The following is a 17,604-nucleotide window of genomic DNA, read 5'->3' on the forward strand; positions in this document are numbered from 1 at the left end:
AAGTCATTTCTAAATTCCGTAATTAACTTGTAAACATCGTCGTACGAGACGCAACTCCTCGATTCCACATGCATGTTCTTTGGTCGCACTTAAATGATGGGTCACATCGCCAGACACCACCCTGCTCTATAAGGTAGTTCTCGCCATCTGCACTCATTAGCACAGCTGGAATATAACGCCAGATTTCAGTCAACACAATTAACCTTCACGCCACCTTAGCGTTCTTCAAAGACTTTACACATTTTGCACAGACAGCCATTGTGCCAAAATACGAATATAGAAAATAAAAATAGAAACATTAAGTACAACTCAAATTATTAACATGTATGGTTCTGATTACCTACAAGCCGGAATTTTGGTGACTAACTTTGCTGATCTTAAAATGTTTTTTTATTTAAAACAATAGAGCTCTTCCTGTCAGCACTGTGTGTAACAGAAGTATATATGATCATTCTATAAGAAATGAAGTACAAAGAAACAAGGAAAAATTTTAGGAATGAATTGTTGGGGCCCTTATAATCAAATGTGTATACTGTACCTGGAAGTTTTGATTTATCTTCGGCTTTCTTGGTTGGACTTTGTGACTTAGGTAAGGTAGGGGGTATCGCAGGGGTTTTGAAACGATTCTGTAATTGTAGATTCTTCCTGTACATTTCTTCCGAGATTTCATTTATATCTGTAATTAAAATAGACAGGTTAAATAATAAGTAAAAAAAAAACAGAAAGAAAAGCCAAAATTAATATATTACTGTTTTGTAATATACCAAATTATTTTTAGCATTCATGTAACAATGCGGTAACTCCAACATTAAATAGTAGGTATTAAGAACTAATTTCACTTTATTATAAACAAGGTAGTAGTACGCCACACCACATCGTGTAGCAAAACACGAGAAAATGGAAATTTTATCAGCATATTGAGAGTTAGGCTGCAATAAAAGTGAGCTAATGCACATGCACAACCGTAGTATTTATTCTTATCTTTTTATAGATGAGGTCCCATGCTACATTTAAAGTATAGAGTGAATGTACGAGATTTCTCGAAATATTGTTCTTGAATATAATAGTTACCCAAAATTGAATGTAAAAATACTTGATGACGCTCATTCTGAGACGCTCAAGTGAGATCAATAATTCCTATATAAAAGTCCAAAGGGACAAAATTCAGTTTGTTTTATTTGCTTAGAGGATGAGATAAATTCAAGCTTATGGACTTGAAAGAGTGGAAATTTTTTATTTATATTTGAATGTTGTATATCTTCTGAATTGGAAATCTGGAAATTCAAATTCCGCATAAAGCTAAATTTTTATGGTAATAGAATGTTACAAAATTGGAATTAGTTGATGAGCGACCGAATATCTTTTTTACCGCTTCGTGTGATGGATTATGTGTGTGTGTGTGTATATATATATATATATATATATATATATATATATATATACAAAGATAAAGAGAAAGTAAAAAGAAATTCTGGAAAAAACATATTGAAGGCAAAACGACGTACTAGTTGTCTTTGAAATATCAATGCCAATGAGCTATAAATCAATCAATAATTTGGTAATAATTGACTAAAAAGTCAACTTGAAAAGTCAGTAATAATATTTTATTTCAGCGCAATCTTGCGTTGTAATGTCCTACCTAGCTCATTGGCATTGTTATTACATTGTTATTACTCAAACGATGCTATAAAACTTAGCCCAATGAAAAATGTTTTCAAAGCTAAAGAGTTTTGGTAAGCATCTTTGAACATTATTACTCAGTTTCCAGGCATAATTTCTCTTTTGTGTCTCACTGAGATGACATTACTTTCTTTTTATCTTTGTATGGCTCTTTATATTCCTCAGAGTATATTGAGAATGAAATGAGTTATCGACTTAAAATTTCCCATGAAATCCAGCAAAGGCTGTTACGCGGCAAGTGGTGAGGCGTAGTCTTACCTTATATATATATATATATATATATATATATATATATATATATATATATATATATGTATATATATATATATATATTAAACATGATAGTACCAAATACATTCAAGAAATATATTGATGTTAATAAATACATATATATAAGCTGATATTTTATGAATTAAATATGGCAATACTTGGTTATTAGATATAAGTAAAATTCATTTGCTTGATTGTTTAAGTTGCAAGAGCCGCAATATTAATAATCTTTTCTTTCCTAGATTTTAAAAAGTAACATCATGCTTTCGATCTGGGATAGGTTTATTTAAGTAACTATGATTTCTAATAGATCTCAAGAGTCTCAAATTTACTCCATTCCAAGCTTTGTAATCAGATATTTTAAATAATTTGTATAAAATACTTAATGATATTTCAAAGACAACTAGTACGTCGTTTTGCCTTCAATATGTTTTTTCCAGAATTTAAAAAGGAACTGTTAAGTCAATGCTTGAGAAATTAATTTTCAAAAAAGTGATTTAGTTATTGTATATGTTTTCGTCCTCTAAATTGTATTAATACGGATAAATGCTAGTCTGGATAGTAAGCTATTTCAAAAGTGATAAAAAAATAGTGTTTTGAATTAATACTTTGTAATTAATACACGTAATATATGTATATGTGAAATATCATATATCGATATTTTAATGTTTTATAGCAATATTAATAAAGTTTTACGGCCAAGCATTAATCGGAACGAGGAGTTTGCCCTTTTTGTACTTTTGTCATCATTCCAATTTGTATGTAAAATTATGTATTTATACAGATTAAGTACATTAACTATATTGCACAGGTAAAAAATATTTATCTTACATTCATGAATACATTATTTATATTACTTTCATGTGTGGCACAACATCATTGATAATATATAAAATACGACATGATATTACTTTTATAGTAAATAGTTTACTACACATGTTTCCAAAATAGATAATATCCAGCATTTGTGATCGTAAACAAATGCAAAGTACATATATATTTATGTGGGATTTAACTTAATAATCAACGAAAACTGTTGGTTCATTCAATGACCTACGTAACGACCGTCCTGGGGTGTCTTATTTGATTTGTTAGTTTATGAACGGAAATGCAATATAAAATTATATTGCCAATATTATTTCATTACGCTATCATCCAATTTAAATGATTTTATATATCACCCTCGATTGGATTTGAGCTTTGATATTTTTTCATTCAGTTAAGGGTTTTGAAATACGGTGTAAGTTATAACCCTTCTACACGCGTGGTGTAAAATAGTTTATTAAAATGAGATAAAATATAGGTTCTTGTTTCTAGTGGAAATATTTGCCGTTTGGTGTTGGTAGAGGAAATAATTTTGGTAAACAATTGTAAATGCAATAAATTGTTTAAATTCATTCTGTGACTTAAAGGATAACAAATGTTAGTGTTAGAGGTCTCCCTTACTGCTTCTCTAGACATTGGCCTCTTTGGTTGTAATGTTATAGTATTCACTTAAGTACATTAATATTTATTTCCACTAAACGTAGCAAGTAATTGCATGTTTACAAGGAATTCACACAAAACACACACACACACACACACACATAACTGGCCTATCTATTACTGTATGAGACCGCCTTTTGCATGTATCAAGTCCTCATTAGTACATACTAATATCTATCTCATCGGCCTTAGAAATTCTGTTGCCTAATGTTCTTTAAACAGTCATATAAAAAGTAAACGTTATATTAGTCTAATTATACTTACTTGACATGTTGTCATGATTTATGGTAATGTCATCTCCAGTGTCCTCGGAAATAACAACCTCCCTTTGTAGGTTATGGATCTCATCTGTTACTGTGACAATAAAGCGGTAATCCTCTCTAATATTAAAGGTTACTTTGACGTGACATATAGTCAATTTGGAACAAGGATGTATCAGCGAAACTCCACCCAAACAGATGCTACGTTCTGATTTGTTTCTAGGGTGTTCAAACACTCGGAACAAAACGTAATTTTCTATACATCTGGCACCCACGACAAAATAAACGGTTCTCTCTATCGGGATCGGTGTTTGCGCTGCAATCACCACAGTCTCAATGTCTTTTGGATTCTTTACAGTAAGTTTTGAGGTCAGCTCAATTAACTTGAAATCAACCTTACACTCCTGATACATCACCAACAAAGCTGCACCTCTTGCGACCATGGTCCTGTCATGGGACTTACTTGCGAATCGGGCGTTGGTACCCTTGCACCCAAAATATTCTGATATGTGGTACATTAACTTTTTCCATAAGCCCCAACTCCCAGTAAGGACGATTTTGTCGATTATATTTGTACCTGAGCCTCTCGGACGGAAACGTGACTCTGCCATACACTGTTTTATAAGATCGTCTACACTTGTCATCCATTTAAATGAATCTTCAGATTGAATGAAGATAAATGACTCTGCTGCATCTGTGCTGCTTGTAGGTAAACTGTCAGTGTATGTAGTGTCCAGTAGCTCCAGTACGGGTCTCCGAGAGCATTCTTCTATTAACTGACGCTCTTCGTGTTCGGTCATTGGGCGGTTATTTTGTTCCTCAAATTTACCTTTTAAGTGTTCTATTAAAATAACTTCGTAATCGTGACCCCCCACATAGCTGGCTCCAGTCGTGGCCAGAACTGTTATTATACACTTTGAAAGGCTTGCTACTGTCACTGTGACTGAGTTTCCGCCCAGGTTGATTATGGCACACGATTTCTGTAAAACAACGTAATATTATATATTTGAATTACAATGTGATAGTTTTAAATAACCAATTAGATAACGTAGGATGCTACTAAAAGTATTCTTGTTTTATACCTTCTTCAACTAATACATTCCTTTACTGATTTAATACAATCAAATATAAAACTTGTAATTTGAAATACTTACTGGAGAGATGTGTTTATAGGAATATTGGATTTTAAACTGTAATATTTAGTGCTTATACATTGCGTTCTTATTAAGTTCAGTATGGTAAACCATTACTATATGCGCATATACCACGGGTGAAATTGTACAGATTATCTGATAAATTACAAAAACAGTTAGTTGCCCCTCTTTAAATTCAGAAATAGTCGGTAGCCTTATTAGTCTACCTACACCTACAAGAGAGATGAGAATCATTATTGTATATGCAAGAAAGGAGCTTGCGTATATTAAAATAAATCTCATTAAAAAACGTTTATTTTGTGTTTTGTAAAGTAACTTCACTTCTTAGATTAATCTAGTCTCATAAAAAGCATCCCTAAAATATAATTCTCAATTAATTGCATATCTTACTTTGTATAATAGAAATATGTTTAAATCATTCATCATAAAAAAATGAAACAAAGAATACTAAATTTTTGTTTAATCATTCGTTAAGGTGTTAAAAATTTTTCCAATTTTTATACTGCTGCAATATGTTTTTAATTGTTAAACCAAAATTTTATCAAGTTTAAGAGGGTAATCTTTTCTGAAGACGAGAAAATTATCTGAAGACTATAAATAGAAACAATATTCTTTTGTTATTTGATCTTTATGCGATTTGCTCGAAAGACAACCAATTTAATATAAGTATGAGTACTTTGTACAAAATACTAAATATGAGTAGTAATATCATTTTTCTATTTATAAAATATTAAATTTCCATTTAATTCAAAAACATGTCATTTTCCTTAACCGGTGACCTATATTTAGGTTCTCTGTAATATTATGAGTGATTTAATATTATTTCTATAATAAGAGAATTCTTTTAAGGAGCATTACTGAGTTTAAACCAAAATATTTTGTGAAAGCGAAACGCTTTAAACGTCTATACTGTAATTATAAGATTGCAATACTTAATATTCAGAACAATATAAGTACTCGTAATATTGTGATAAAGAAAGAGGATTCACTGACAATTAATTAATAATCTGTGGTAGTAAACCTAAACATTAATAATCAAATTCAATTGATTAAGGGTTGATATATGTATGTGTTGGTTAAAACACCAAAATACTGTAGTAAAGAGAAATAAAACGATAATTTGGATAAATTACTGCTAATAAAACATCAATAATCGTGTTTTAGGAATGTCACAATAACTGTAATAGAGACATAAGTTCCATTTCTTCTGTTGTTATTAACACCTAGATTTAATCAGGTACTTAGCTGTATTCTTAGGTATTACAGTATGCTTAGGTTTCATAATTTAAAAGGTGAAATAACATAACTGAACATTACGAGGCCAGGACTCTGCATCCATCTTGTAGATGGCAGTAGCAGTAGTATCGTTGACAATTGTGTTGAGCCGCATTCTGACCCTGGTTGCAGCAGTGATCACAGCTCGCCTGTGGGCGTAACTGCAGGAGCCGGGAACAGAAACCACGAAAGTGGGTGACTCCGTTGGTCCTACCAGGGTCAAAGCCTTTAGATTCAAAACTTTCAAGATGTAACATAAAACCTGAAATATGAAGGTAGAATAATTAGAAAAATGACCCAACGAGGTAAGATATAGATAGTGGTCTTTATATTAGGAGTCGTTGCTAGTAATATATTAGAATAGCCCAGAAAATTTGAATCCTTTCACGCACAAGAATAAATTATAATTACCCAAAAATTAACATAAATGTTCCAAAGTTCTATGTGTTTTTGTTTTAAACACAGCATTACAGAAATGGCAGAAAACGCAATAGTCTTATTGATTGATATTTTACATTATTATATTCTTATTAATTTTAATAAGTAACATATTAAGAAAATTAAGCTATTTGTTAAATAATTTAAAGTGTTATATCATTTATTTATTATTGAAAGTGTTCTTGGGTACAAGAATAATTTACAATTGGGTAAATTGCATAGACATCATTTTTCAATTACACTCATGACATAATTCCCAAAAGATTTCCACTATTTTCGATCATAGCTTCAAAAAATCTCAAAACCTGTATAGTCCTAAAATGTATCCTTAGATGAGTTTCTTAGTCAGTCTTAAGAATTTTACATATGGTGTCATTTCACGTCCATGAAAACACATTAGTCCATGTATTTCATTTCTATTTCACACACCGAATTCGAGATAATTACACCTTTTTTAATTGGATTTACCAGGCATATTAAACAAGGAGGTATAAAGTTATTGTTAAAAATGTAATAGCAAATGAAATCATAAAATGCAAAACTTTTGCAGATGTGAAAAATGCGTTCTTATAATTCACTTTGATATCATCTCGGTTTTTTTAATCTCATGACATTATGATTGAAATAAAAACTAGATATTAAAATCTATCTGACCCTAATTTATTGAAAATATTTCTTAACGATAACAATTATGTACCTAATTAGAAGGAAAGATCTTAAGACATTTCTTCCTTGACAATAGTGTTTAGTCAAATATTTCAAAATCATTTCTGTAAGACTGGATAATTGGTGTTTACAATTCAGTCTCAAATAAAAATAAATAACTTTGTAGAGTATGTTGTATTAAGCAAGGAATAAAGAAAGAAAGCATCACAAACAGTTATAAAGTAGCAAAAAATCATCATAATGGAAGAATTCTAAAAACTGAAAAAAGTAAAAAAGAAACATCTTGTTTGGGTATCATATTTGAAATAACCTGATAGACTTGGGTATAAATTAGCTTTATTTTGATCGATCTACGATCTACGACTATACCAGAAAGTTAAAATTGATGTATGCATATGTAAAATAAGCATATATAAATATAAACATTATCTATATAATATATATGTATGTATACATATATGTATTTAATAATGTAATATATATTCACTTGAGTTGAACATTTACGTAAATGCTCACAAATAAACATAAAATAGACACCTTAGTAAACATTTCCTTTATTATTTCAACGTTTGCCGTTTTCAAAAGGATTTATGATGTATAGTAAAATAGTAAAGCAACAGACTAACAAAATTTACATCTATAAAAAAACGGAAACTTTAGAACATGTGATTGAAAGCTAAGAGAAATTCCAAGAATAGAAAATAAATATTAAAAAGTAAATAAATATATATATATATATATATTTAAAAAATGAATACAATTAATGCATTCATCCTTTACTCAAACCAAAGGGAACTTTTGATTTTAATGTTATTCAATATGCCTGTTCCAAATTTTCTAAGTAAATTTTGTTTCCATCTTCGGGTACTTTATAAATAACTTTCATCGAATAACGTTGTTCTAATTTTTGTTCATGGTCTAGTGCGTGTTGAGAAACCAATTCCTTCATCCTGTTTTCTAGAACTATGAAGATTGTTAATTTTTATGTGCAATAGGTTTGTTGAAAAACCAACAGTATCTATTGCACATTATTACATATTAATTGATCAATTATTTTTGTAGTTTCACAATTAATTTGTTCTCTAATTGCATATGTTTTCATTGTGTAAGTACTAATAAAATAATTGGACGATTTAACAATTTAACTAATATTACATAGTTTTTTACAGAGTTGACACTTAAAATTTGTCTAGTCAGATTTTTTTATATTTTCAATAATTAGTAATTTGAGTCGTAGCAGAATTTTTGCAGATTACTATTTCTAATAAACACTAGTGAGAGTTTTTAAATAAGTTTTTTGGGTTTTGTGAATATTAAGTCATGTTGTGTGCCGTTCTTAGAATATTAATTGTTTTATATAAACCAGGAAAATATTTTGTTATAAATTTTACATAATATTTGTTTTCTTTATTGAAAATTAGACTTTAATAGAATTGAATTAATAAGGATATGTAGTTTTGAATAAGGCATTTCTGGGGGTTTTCCAGATAACTTTTAAAATCTGTACTATCAGTACATAAAGTAATTGTTTGTATATTTATAAAAAACATCCAATTCTTTGCACGAGCAGAGCTAGTACTTGTTATTTAGTGTTTATTTAAATAAATCAGACTATTGCAGTTTACACAAGTTTAAGGAATGTATATTAAAATCATTCGACATACATATGATAATTCGATTATATGTTAGTTTGGTTATTTAAACACATATGTGACAGATACGGAAAATTGAAAACGTTATATATATTTTCGTCACTTGAGAATAGACCGTTACGATTCATTCTCACTGTTTTAAATGTGTCGTTCCATAAAATTATGTAACTAATAATAGGACATACTTTAAAGTACGTGTCGTTCCAAACTCTATATTTTCTTCCAACCAAGATATTTATAATAAATGTGTTTTGTTATACAAATCCGATTTTTATGTTTGGAATGATCACGAAGAAAGCAGAAAACCTATTATATTAACTATCTGACACGAAACCGTTATCAATAGGCAGATTTAAAGAAAAAATATAAGTTATTACACAATATCATGACATTAATAACACTATACCGATGTTCATTTTGAAATGTAATAAGGCTAATATTTAAAAGGGACGGGAATAATAATGAATATCATTGTGTTAGATTCTATAAATTTGGATTAAATTAGTATTAGAATCCAAATTTTAGTATTATACTAATTAGTATAAGTAAATAGTAACTTTAAAATTTCATAAATAGTTTAGAAACTTTCAAATCCACTAAATATAAACATGATCTACTTAATAAATGTTTTAAGGTTGACGGCAGCATCGATACCTTAAACAAACTTGTCAGTAACTTACATGTTCAGGGCTTATCATCTTTTTGATTCCTTGATGAGTGCACCCTATCATAGGAAGGCCATCCACGTTGAGCACAGTGTAGGGCAAGTATGCTGAAAAACGTTGTACTGATGTGTCGTAGTGTCGTCCAATAAGCCTCATAACTCCTGGAAAAGTTGGAGATAATAAAAGTACTAATAATCTTTGTAAGGGCCTCGTAGAACTTTATATATATATTATATATATATATATATATATATATATAAATATATATATATATATATATATATATATGTGTATATTCACTTCGGTTGTATAATGCAGGATTGCTCTATTATAACAAATTAGACTTCTTAGTTTAAATTTCCTTTAATATTTCGGCTTTGCCGTTTTCAAAAAGGTATAATAAAAAGTATAAAACATATAAAACAAAAATAACACAGCAACAAAATTTACACAAGTAAATAAATAAACATTTGCATAAATAAATAAACATGTGATTAACACCAAAGAGAAATATCATGAACAGAGAAAGAATTTAGAAAAATAATTTAGAAAAAATTATAATAACTAAAACAATTGATCATTTCATCTTTTATTCAGACCAAAGGGTACTTTTGATTTTAATATTAACTGATGTGCCTGTTCTAAATTTTTCTAAGTAAATTTTGTTTCCATCTTCTGGTACTTTGCAAATACCTTTCAATGAATAACATTGTTCAAAATTTTGTTGGTGGCCTAATGCGTGTTGTGAAACCAATTTTTTCATCCTGTTTTTTTAGACGAACAACGATGATTATTCATTCTTATGTGCAATGGATTGGTTGTCAATCCAACATAATCCATTGCACAATTTTTACATGTTAATTGATAAATTACATTTTTGCTTTTGCAATTAATTTCTCCTCGAATAGGGTAAATTTTCTTTGTTTTACTACTGGTAAAAAAATTGGACGATTTTATAATTTTGCAAGTATTACATCGTTTGTCTTTACAGGGTTGACACTTAAAACTTTTCTTCTTTTCTGAATTTTGAATGTCAGTAGGTGGCAATTTGGGCCGTACCAGAAGATTTTTCAGGTTAGTATTTCTACGAAACACTAGCCTGGGTGGTTTTGAAATTTTAATGTTCATAAAATCCAAAATAATGATGATGTAAAATTTATAACAAAATATTTTCCTGGTTTATATAAAACAAACAATATTCTAAGAACGGCACACAAAATTCTTGAATCTTCACCAATTACTAAAAACTTATTTTCAAAACCACCCAGGCTAGTGTTTCGTAGAAATACTAACCTGAAAAATCTTCTGGTACGGCCCAAATTGCCACCTACTGACATTCAAAATTCAGAAAAGAAGAAAAGTTTTAAGTGTCAACCCTGTAAAGACAAACGATGTAATACTTGCAAAATTATAAAATCGTCCAATTTTTTTTACCAGTAGTAAAACAAAGAAAATTTACCCTATTCGAGGAGAAATTAATTGCAAAAGCAAAAATGTAATTTATCAATTAACATGTAAAAATTTTGCAATGGATTATGTTGGATTGACAACCAATCCATTGCACATAAGAATGAATAATCATCGTTGTTCGTCTAAAAAACAGGATGAAAAATTGGTTTCACAACACGCATTAGGCCACCAACAAAATTTTGAACAATGTTATTCATTGAAAGGTATTTGCAAAGTACCAGAAGATGGAAACAAAATTTACTTAGAAAATTTAGAACAGGCACATCAGTTAATATTAAAATCAAAAGTACCCTTTGGTCTGAATAAAAGATGAAATGATCAATTGTTTTAGTTATTATAATTTTTTTCTAAATTATTTTTCTAAATTCTTTCTCTGTTCATGATATTTCTCTTTGGTGTTAATCACATGTTTATTTATTTATGCAAATGTTTATTTATTTACTTGTGTAAATTTTGTTGCTGTGTTATTTTTGTTTTATATGTTTTATACTTTTTATTATACCTTTTATTATACCTTTTTGAAAACGGCAAAGCCGAAATATTAAAGGAAATTTAAACTAAGAAGTCTAATTTGTTATATGTTATTATATTATATATATATATATATATATTATATATATATATATATGTATAATAAATAAAAAAACAGGTTGCTTCTTCAATATAGAAAAGGTTAAAGAAAGGAGTTGAGAAGTTGTTCGATCTAAATATATATATATTTAATTTTGAATTATTAGTCTTTAAAATGACTCTCAGAAATGAAAATAGTAGGACACTCTTAACCACTCCATGAAGAATAACAAGCATTTTTAATAAAACCTCTACAGTTAGGACCGAATAACAACTAAAGGTAAAATTTAGAACTTTTTTATGTGAGATTCATTTCAGTGAGTAACTTTTTATTCATTTACAGCTGAAGGTATTTATGCGTTTTGAAAAAAAATTTTATTGTTATGTCTTAAATATGTTTCTTTAAAAGAAATGAATTTGTACAAATTGAATCTACGACACTCCCTCAACGGTTAATGTGCTGACTAACAAATGTTCACATTAAAATACATAACCATTTTTTTGTAAGATATCCAGAAATTATTATGCACACTCTTACCACTTTTTATATATTAAAAAATGTCTGTTGCTCCTGCCTTCAAAATATACGTTCATGGAAAAACTAAAATACAATTTTTCCAACCGATAACCAATTGCACCATTTTTAAACATGCCAGTATACAATTCTTAACGAATAAACGTATTTAGCTCTATAATCAGATTATTCCAAAAACTTTAGACCACGTTTTAAATTTTAAACATTATTCTACAAGTTCTCCCAATACTACTTACTATGTTAAAATTCATACGAATTGGAATGATGCTAGTAACCCTCTTTGTTGATCCTTAATTATCTTTAATTCTGGCAACAAAATCGATATATAAAATCTTTTTATTAGACTAAAGTTTCAGATATAAAAAGGAAAATTTACTTTCTATGTACACAATTTTGTTTACGTTAGTGATTCAAACTTATATCAAGTTGATATAGGTCTGGAAAAATCTTCAGCAAGTCTTTCAAAGCATTGTTATGAAAGGCTTTAATGTTATTATCAACTTAGATTTAATTTGCATTGTGCTTTACTGCACAACGCACGCGTACTAATCTCTCTTGGTTTACTATGTCAAGTAAGACGAAAAATGGGCTAGATTTCTATTCACGGTTTTATAGTCCATATCCCATCTTCTATTGGTGGACCATTATTTCCTATAAAATATTTTTCTCATACATTTATATTTTCGTCTTATTATTCGACTATCGACTTCGATGCTTCCCGGAAACGACTACATTGTAACCTCTTGGTCTCGCAAAGATGAAGCTTACACTTTTATTGTAATAGCTCCAAGTACGTTGTCTGGTTTCTGTAACTTTCTTCCTAGTTCCTATGATTCGTTATCTTATTAAGTCCTCATGTGATATATAAATACAAATAACGTGTGATACAATTTAAGAAAAACTATTTGAGTATGACTTTGATCATAATACATTAGGGTTTTGGTAGTATGACAGGTTGTATTCATAATAATTAGTGGTAGCTAGCGATCTAGCTCCTTCCGCCGAGGAACTCTGTACGTAGCTCTAAGATAACAATTTTAGCACTCTTCATCGTGTCGCAAAATACTTTATAGCAATTGTTGCACGGATTATCATTTTATTCTTTATACTAACTTCCACTAACTGCAGTGTTGGTAAACATCCTTGTGCGGGTGGTGAGATTGATCCATCAGTGAATTGTATTGTTAATTGTGAAAACCCGTTTCGTATTCTATGTTTAAAATACGACATAGGAGGTAAAAATACCTGTTCTGGCCGTGAATGTAAATAAACGGATAGTTGTAACACTTCATTAACCCTAAACAGTGTTGGGTCAGCACGTATCCATTGCCTTATCAGCGTCCTAGAAGAGTATCCGACGTTTTAGGCAAACTGAAAAGGTTCAAGAACGAAATGTCCAATCTCTCTATCTCAGTTAAGTTCGTCTATGACAGATCAAATAAACTGATGAAGGAAGCAATCGCCGATTTCATTGCTATCTAGAAAGAAAAAGAGCTTCGACCAAGGAATGTCAGTATGTCAGTTTAAGTGGATATACTGAGACAGAGTTTGAGCAATACTCAAGAATGGACAACATCGAAATCAGCGGGCTGCCTGTGACACAGAAGGAAGACGTTGTCAGCCTCGTGATGGACGTTGGAGCAGCTGTCGGTGTGGAGGTCTTGTCATTCCAAAAAGCCGCACTCCATCGCTCGTCGTAAAATTCATAGGAAATCGAGGCAGAACAGCATAATTGATAAATACATACAGAAGGCAAAAGGGATGACTGCGACAGATGTTAACGCTCTCTTTCCTCAGCAAAGGTTATAGTTCAAAGAACACTTGTCACCAGAAACACCGTATTTGTTCTAAGGTTGAATGTAATTTTTAGGATACAGGCTAATAAAAAATACAAGAAGGTGGATAGCTATGAAACCTGGTAAACTAGGTATGTAGGAGTTTTCTCGCGTCACTTCTATAAAATGGGATATTTGTTTTTTTACAATATTTTATCTGCAAAAAATACATGAAGATGGACAGCAATGAAACGTTAGTCCTATAAAATGAGATATTATTTACTATATTTTATCTGTTGATATTATCATTATTATAAAATATTTGTAATTATATTGTTTAGATTTAAGCATTGTTCTGAATCTCGTTATCGTTTATGAATTCGGTTAATATTTGCTCCAACCTTACCTGATGTAATTTTGTTGAATTTGTTAACAAGCTTAACGATTTAAATATTATTTACGCAAATGTAAGAAGCATGACAGCAAATGTTAATAGTTTCCTCCTAGATTCAAAAGATGTAAAAATTTTAAAATTTTGTTAAATAATATTAAGTAAAATTTGTTGTTTCTGAATATTTATTTTTATAATACTCCTGTATATAATATGGTTGCTAATTATTATTATAATTACAGGCCAGATGTATTATTTTATGTTGATCATAATTTTTGTAACACGCTTCATTTAAATATGAGGGCAACCGACGCCTAATATTAAATATTAAAATCTGTAAATATTCTTTCAAACTGTTTTTTTATAGTTTTTATAATATCACTAAACAATATATTCTTTCAACAATTATAGGAGGACATGTTCAAAATTAATTTAACCACCTTCATAATTTGTTTACATTTATTGTGTGGAAATTATTTAAGGAATAACTGTAAGTTTTCATGACGTATTTAAATTTAAATGATTAGGTGCGTACTCATATACCTTAGACAGTATAAGATGACTAAAATTTTAATCCGAAAACTCTGTTTGAAGCAGTCGGGAAGAATTCTGCTAGATGAAAGTTCTCTGGACTAGTCTTTTGAACTAATGTTTATGATTATAATAATAGTATAATCTTCATAATTAGTTAACTTGCTTTTAGTTTCATGGAAGTATCAGCTTTTGCGTAATATATACCTGTTTTTTTTTTTTTTTTTTTTTTTTTTTTTTTTTTTTTTTTTTTTTACAAGGAATTGATTGGCATTGGCGAAGTAATGAATTAATAGTGCACTGATGTTGTTAAGAGATTGGTACTTTGCAAATAAATGCAAGTTAATGTAGCTAGGTTTTTTTATTTCCATAGCTTTGTTATACCCTTCAATTTAAAGTTTAATTAAAAAACTTGAGATTTATAAGATTTTATCTGTTAATCCTTTCAAAAAGAAACAACGTGAAGTATATAGGAATGTCATTAAACAGGAGAATTACTTTTGAAAAATATTACGAAAATAAACATTAAAGTGACGTTGTCAATATTGAAGTTTGTGTTTCAGATATATTTTTAACGCTAGCGTCCTAAGAACACTTTAATTCACATTAATAAACTCTGAGCTATGGTACGGATTGTCTTGTTGGGAAAGGACATATAATATTTAATAAAAACATTTAGAACAACACAAAATTATTATTTATGTATGAGTTTAAATAAACTAAAATGATAAAGGTCTCTCTCCTCTTTCAAGGAATACGTATTTTACCAATGCAGGATATTTTTATTTTTAAGTAGGCTCTCTGTAAACAAAAGTAGAAAAAGAAGAATTAATATTATTGTGTATTATAGTAGGCAATTCATTATAAATGAAGATTTATATCTTCCTAAGGTAAATAAGTAAATATTTCGTCAGTATTCGAACTACAAAGGTCCTAAATTCTACAATGAACTGCTAACGGAAATAAAATATTATTATGTTCCATTGAAAAGTTTAAAATTTCTATAATTACAAGACATTAAGTTTCTTTTTGTTTGTTTTGACAATGGCAGGATATTTGCCATCTCTCAGTGGTATAAAAATCAGTAACACTACGTTTTGTGATCTGTAGTTTGATCTCTCTTACATGTGTATAACTAACCTAACACATAACAAAAATTTAGTTTAAAACCAAGTAATAATACCAGAGCATTATGACACGCGTAAGTCAGAAATAACAACCACCAGTTTGTGTATAAACTCCCCTAACTTGAAAATATGCATTTAATAAAATCAAAACACAACAGAAATTAACTAAAGAGTGCAGGCCATATTGGGTCAGCACTCGCTGACCAACCGCTAGGACCGACCTATAGTAAATAACAATCGTCACGGCAGAAACAAGACGGCAGTAAAAAGGAGGAAACGCGATTACGCTTTTTATTATTGTTTCATTCTCGGAGAACTTCTTAAAACCATACTGTGACTCCGCATTGGCTTATAACAAATCACCAATCAGTTTATGTTAAATTTTGTGTTCATTTTTCAGAATTGGCACCTAAAGCAGCCTAATTTAGACTGATGGTCGACTGATTCGTTGGTCTGGCAATGTATGAACCTTCGATTGATTTCCTATAAAGACATGAGGCTCCCGATGTATTATGTTGGTTTCATCTTAAACATACGATGGTCTCTGGACCATCAATGATGTGCAGTTTTTAACTTTTATGTTGGCCCCCTTTTTGTGTTTTCTATGTGTTCTTTTGAATTTTAATGAACTTACTTTCGCGCATAAGTATTCTCTATTGCAACTACATTTTATACTTCAAATATGGCCGATTTCATTGTGAAGCCAGTCTTTTGCTCAGGAACAATACCACAGTGTTTTATTGTTATAATGTTTTTAACGTTTATTTTACAATTGTATCTATATTTAATTATAATTTATATACTTTTCCAGCTAATATTATACTTATGAACATCTAGTTACTGCATTAATCGGAATAGAAGTTTATGGGGTTTCCTTTAATTTTACACTTATAGCACGTACTGTTTTCTTTTAAATATTGTTTCGTTAATCTGGCCACATTATTTCTAAAATTAGCCGGTAAATTTCCAAACAAACTGTACTTTATTGCAATAATTTAACATTATTGGAAATTAAAATAATTTGTCGTAAGCTGGTGTTTCTGCATATAACATTAACTAGAAAATTATTAATTTAGTTTCAATGTCATTAAAATTTTAATTTGAGAACATTTTGTTTAGTCCTTAATATTTATTATCAACAATCAACTTCCTTTTTGACTACAGTAACAAGCTGGCAATGTTATAGTATGAAAATATAATGTCAGGTATATAAAATGTGCATAATATCTACAGTCATTTCAATCGTTGTTAAATACAATCTCTTATTATTGTTTGAAGGTTATTTTTGACGATGGAAGGATTTTGAAAGAAACAGGATTTGTCCGGACATTTGAAATCGTTCAGTGAAACAAGAAATCAGTAACACTACGTTTCGAGATCTGCAATCTGATCTTTTCTTCAGGTAACCTAATATATAATTACAAACTAGGTTAAAATAAACAAATCATACCACAGCGAAGTAAGTCAGGAATCACAACCTCCATGTTGTTTGTCAACTTCACTAACTCTAAAAACTTAATAAAGAACTATACACAACACTAATCATAAAATGTATTCAATGGTCAGTGACGAGTTAAAACACCTAATGCATTTTACTTACATTAAAACATAATACCAATATTTAATACTTTTATTATTTTGTGAGGCCTTTCGATATCAA

The 17,604-nt window shown here is 29.5% G+C and overlaps 1 protein-coding gene across 7 annotated transcripts in view; it reads right to left on the reverse strand.

Moving 5' to 3' along the window:
- LOC124354346 overlaps positions 1 to 17,604 on the reverse strand; it is a 90,981-nt gene that overhangs the window by 59,552 nt on the left and 13,825 nt on the right. For 5 of the 7 annotated variants that reach the window (XM_046804724.1, XM_046804727.1, XM_046804725.1 and 2 more), the window contains exons 3-6: positions 9,561 to 9,706; positions 6,156 to 6,386; positions 3,700 to 4,675; positions 539 to 676 (exon numbers count right to left, since the gene is read on the reverse strand). In XM_046804724.1, the coding sequence (XP_046660680.1) occupies positions 539 to 676; positions 3,700 to 4,675; positions 6,156 to 6,386; positions 9,561 to 9,706 (1,491 nt within the window). Of the gene's footprint in view, positions 1 to 538; positions 677 to 3,699; positions 4,676 to 6,155; positions 6,387 to 9,560; positions 9,707 to 17,604 lie in introns of those variants that run through there. The other 2 variants (XM_046804726.1, XM_046804729.1) reach the window with 2 other exon arrangements.

This window comes from Homalodisca vitripennis, chromosome 2, assembly GCF_021130785.1.
Source record: "Homalodisca vitripennis isolate AUS2020 chromosome 2, UT_GWSS_2.1, whole genome shotgun sequence".
NCBI classification, from domain to species: Eukaryota; Metazoa; Arthropoda; class Insecta; order Hemiptera; family Cicadellidae; genus Homalodisca; species Homalodisca vitripennis.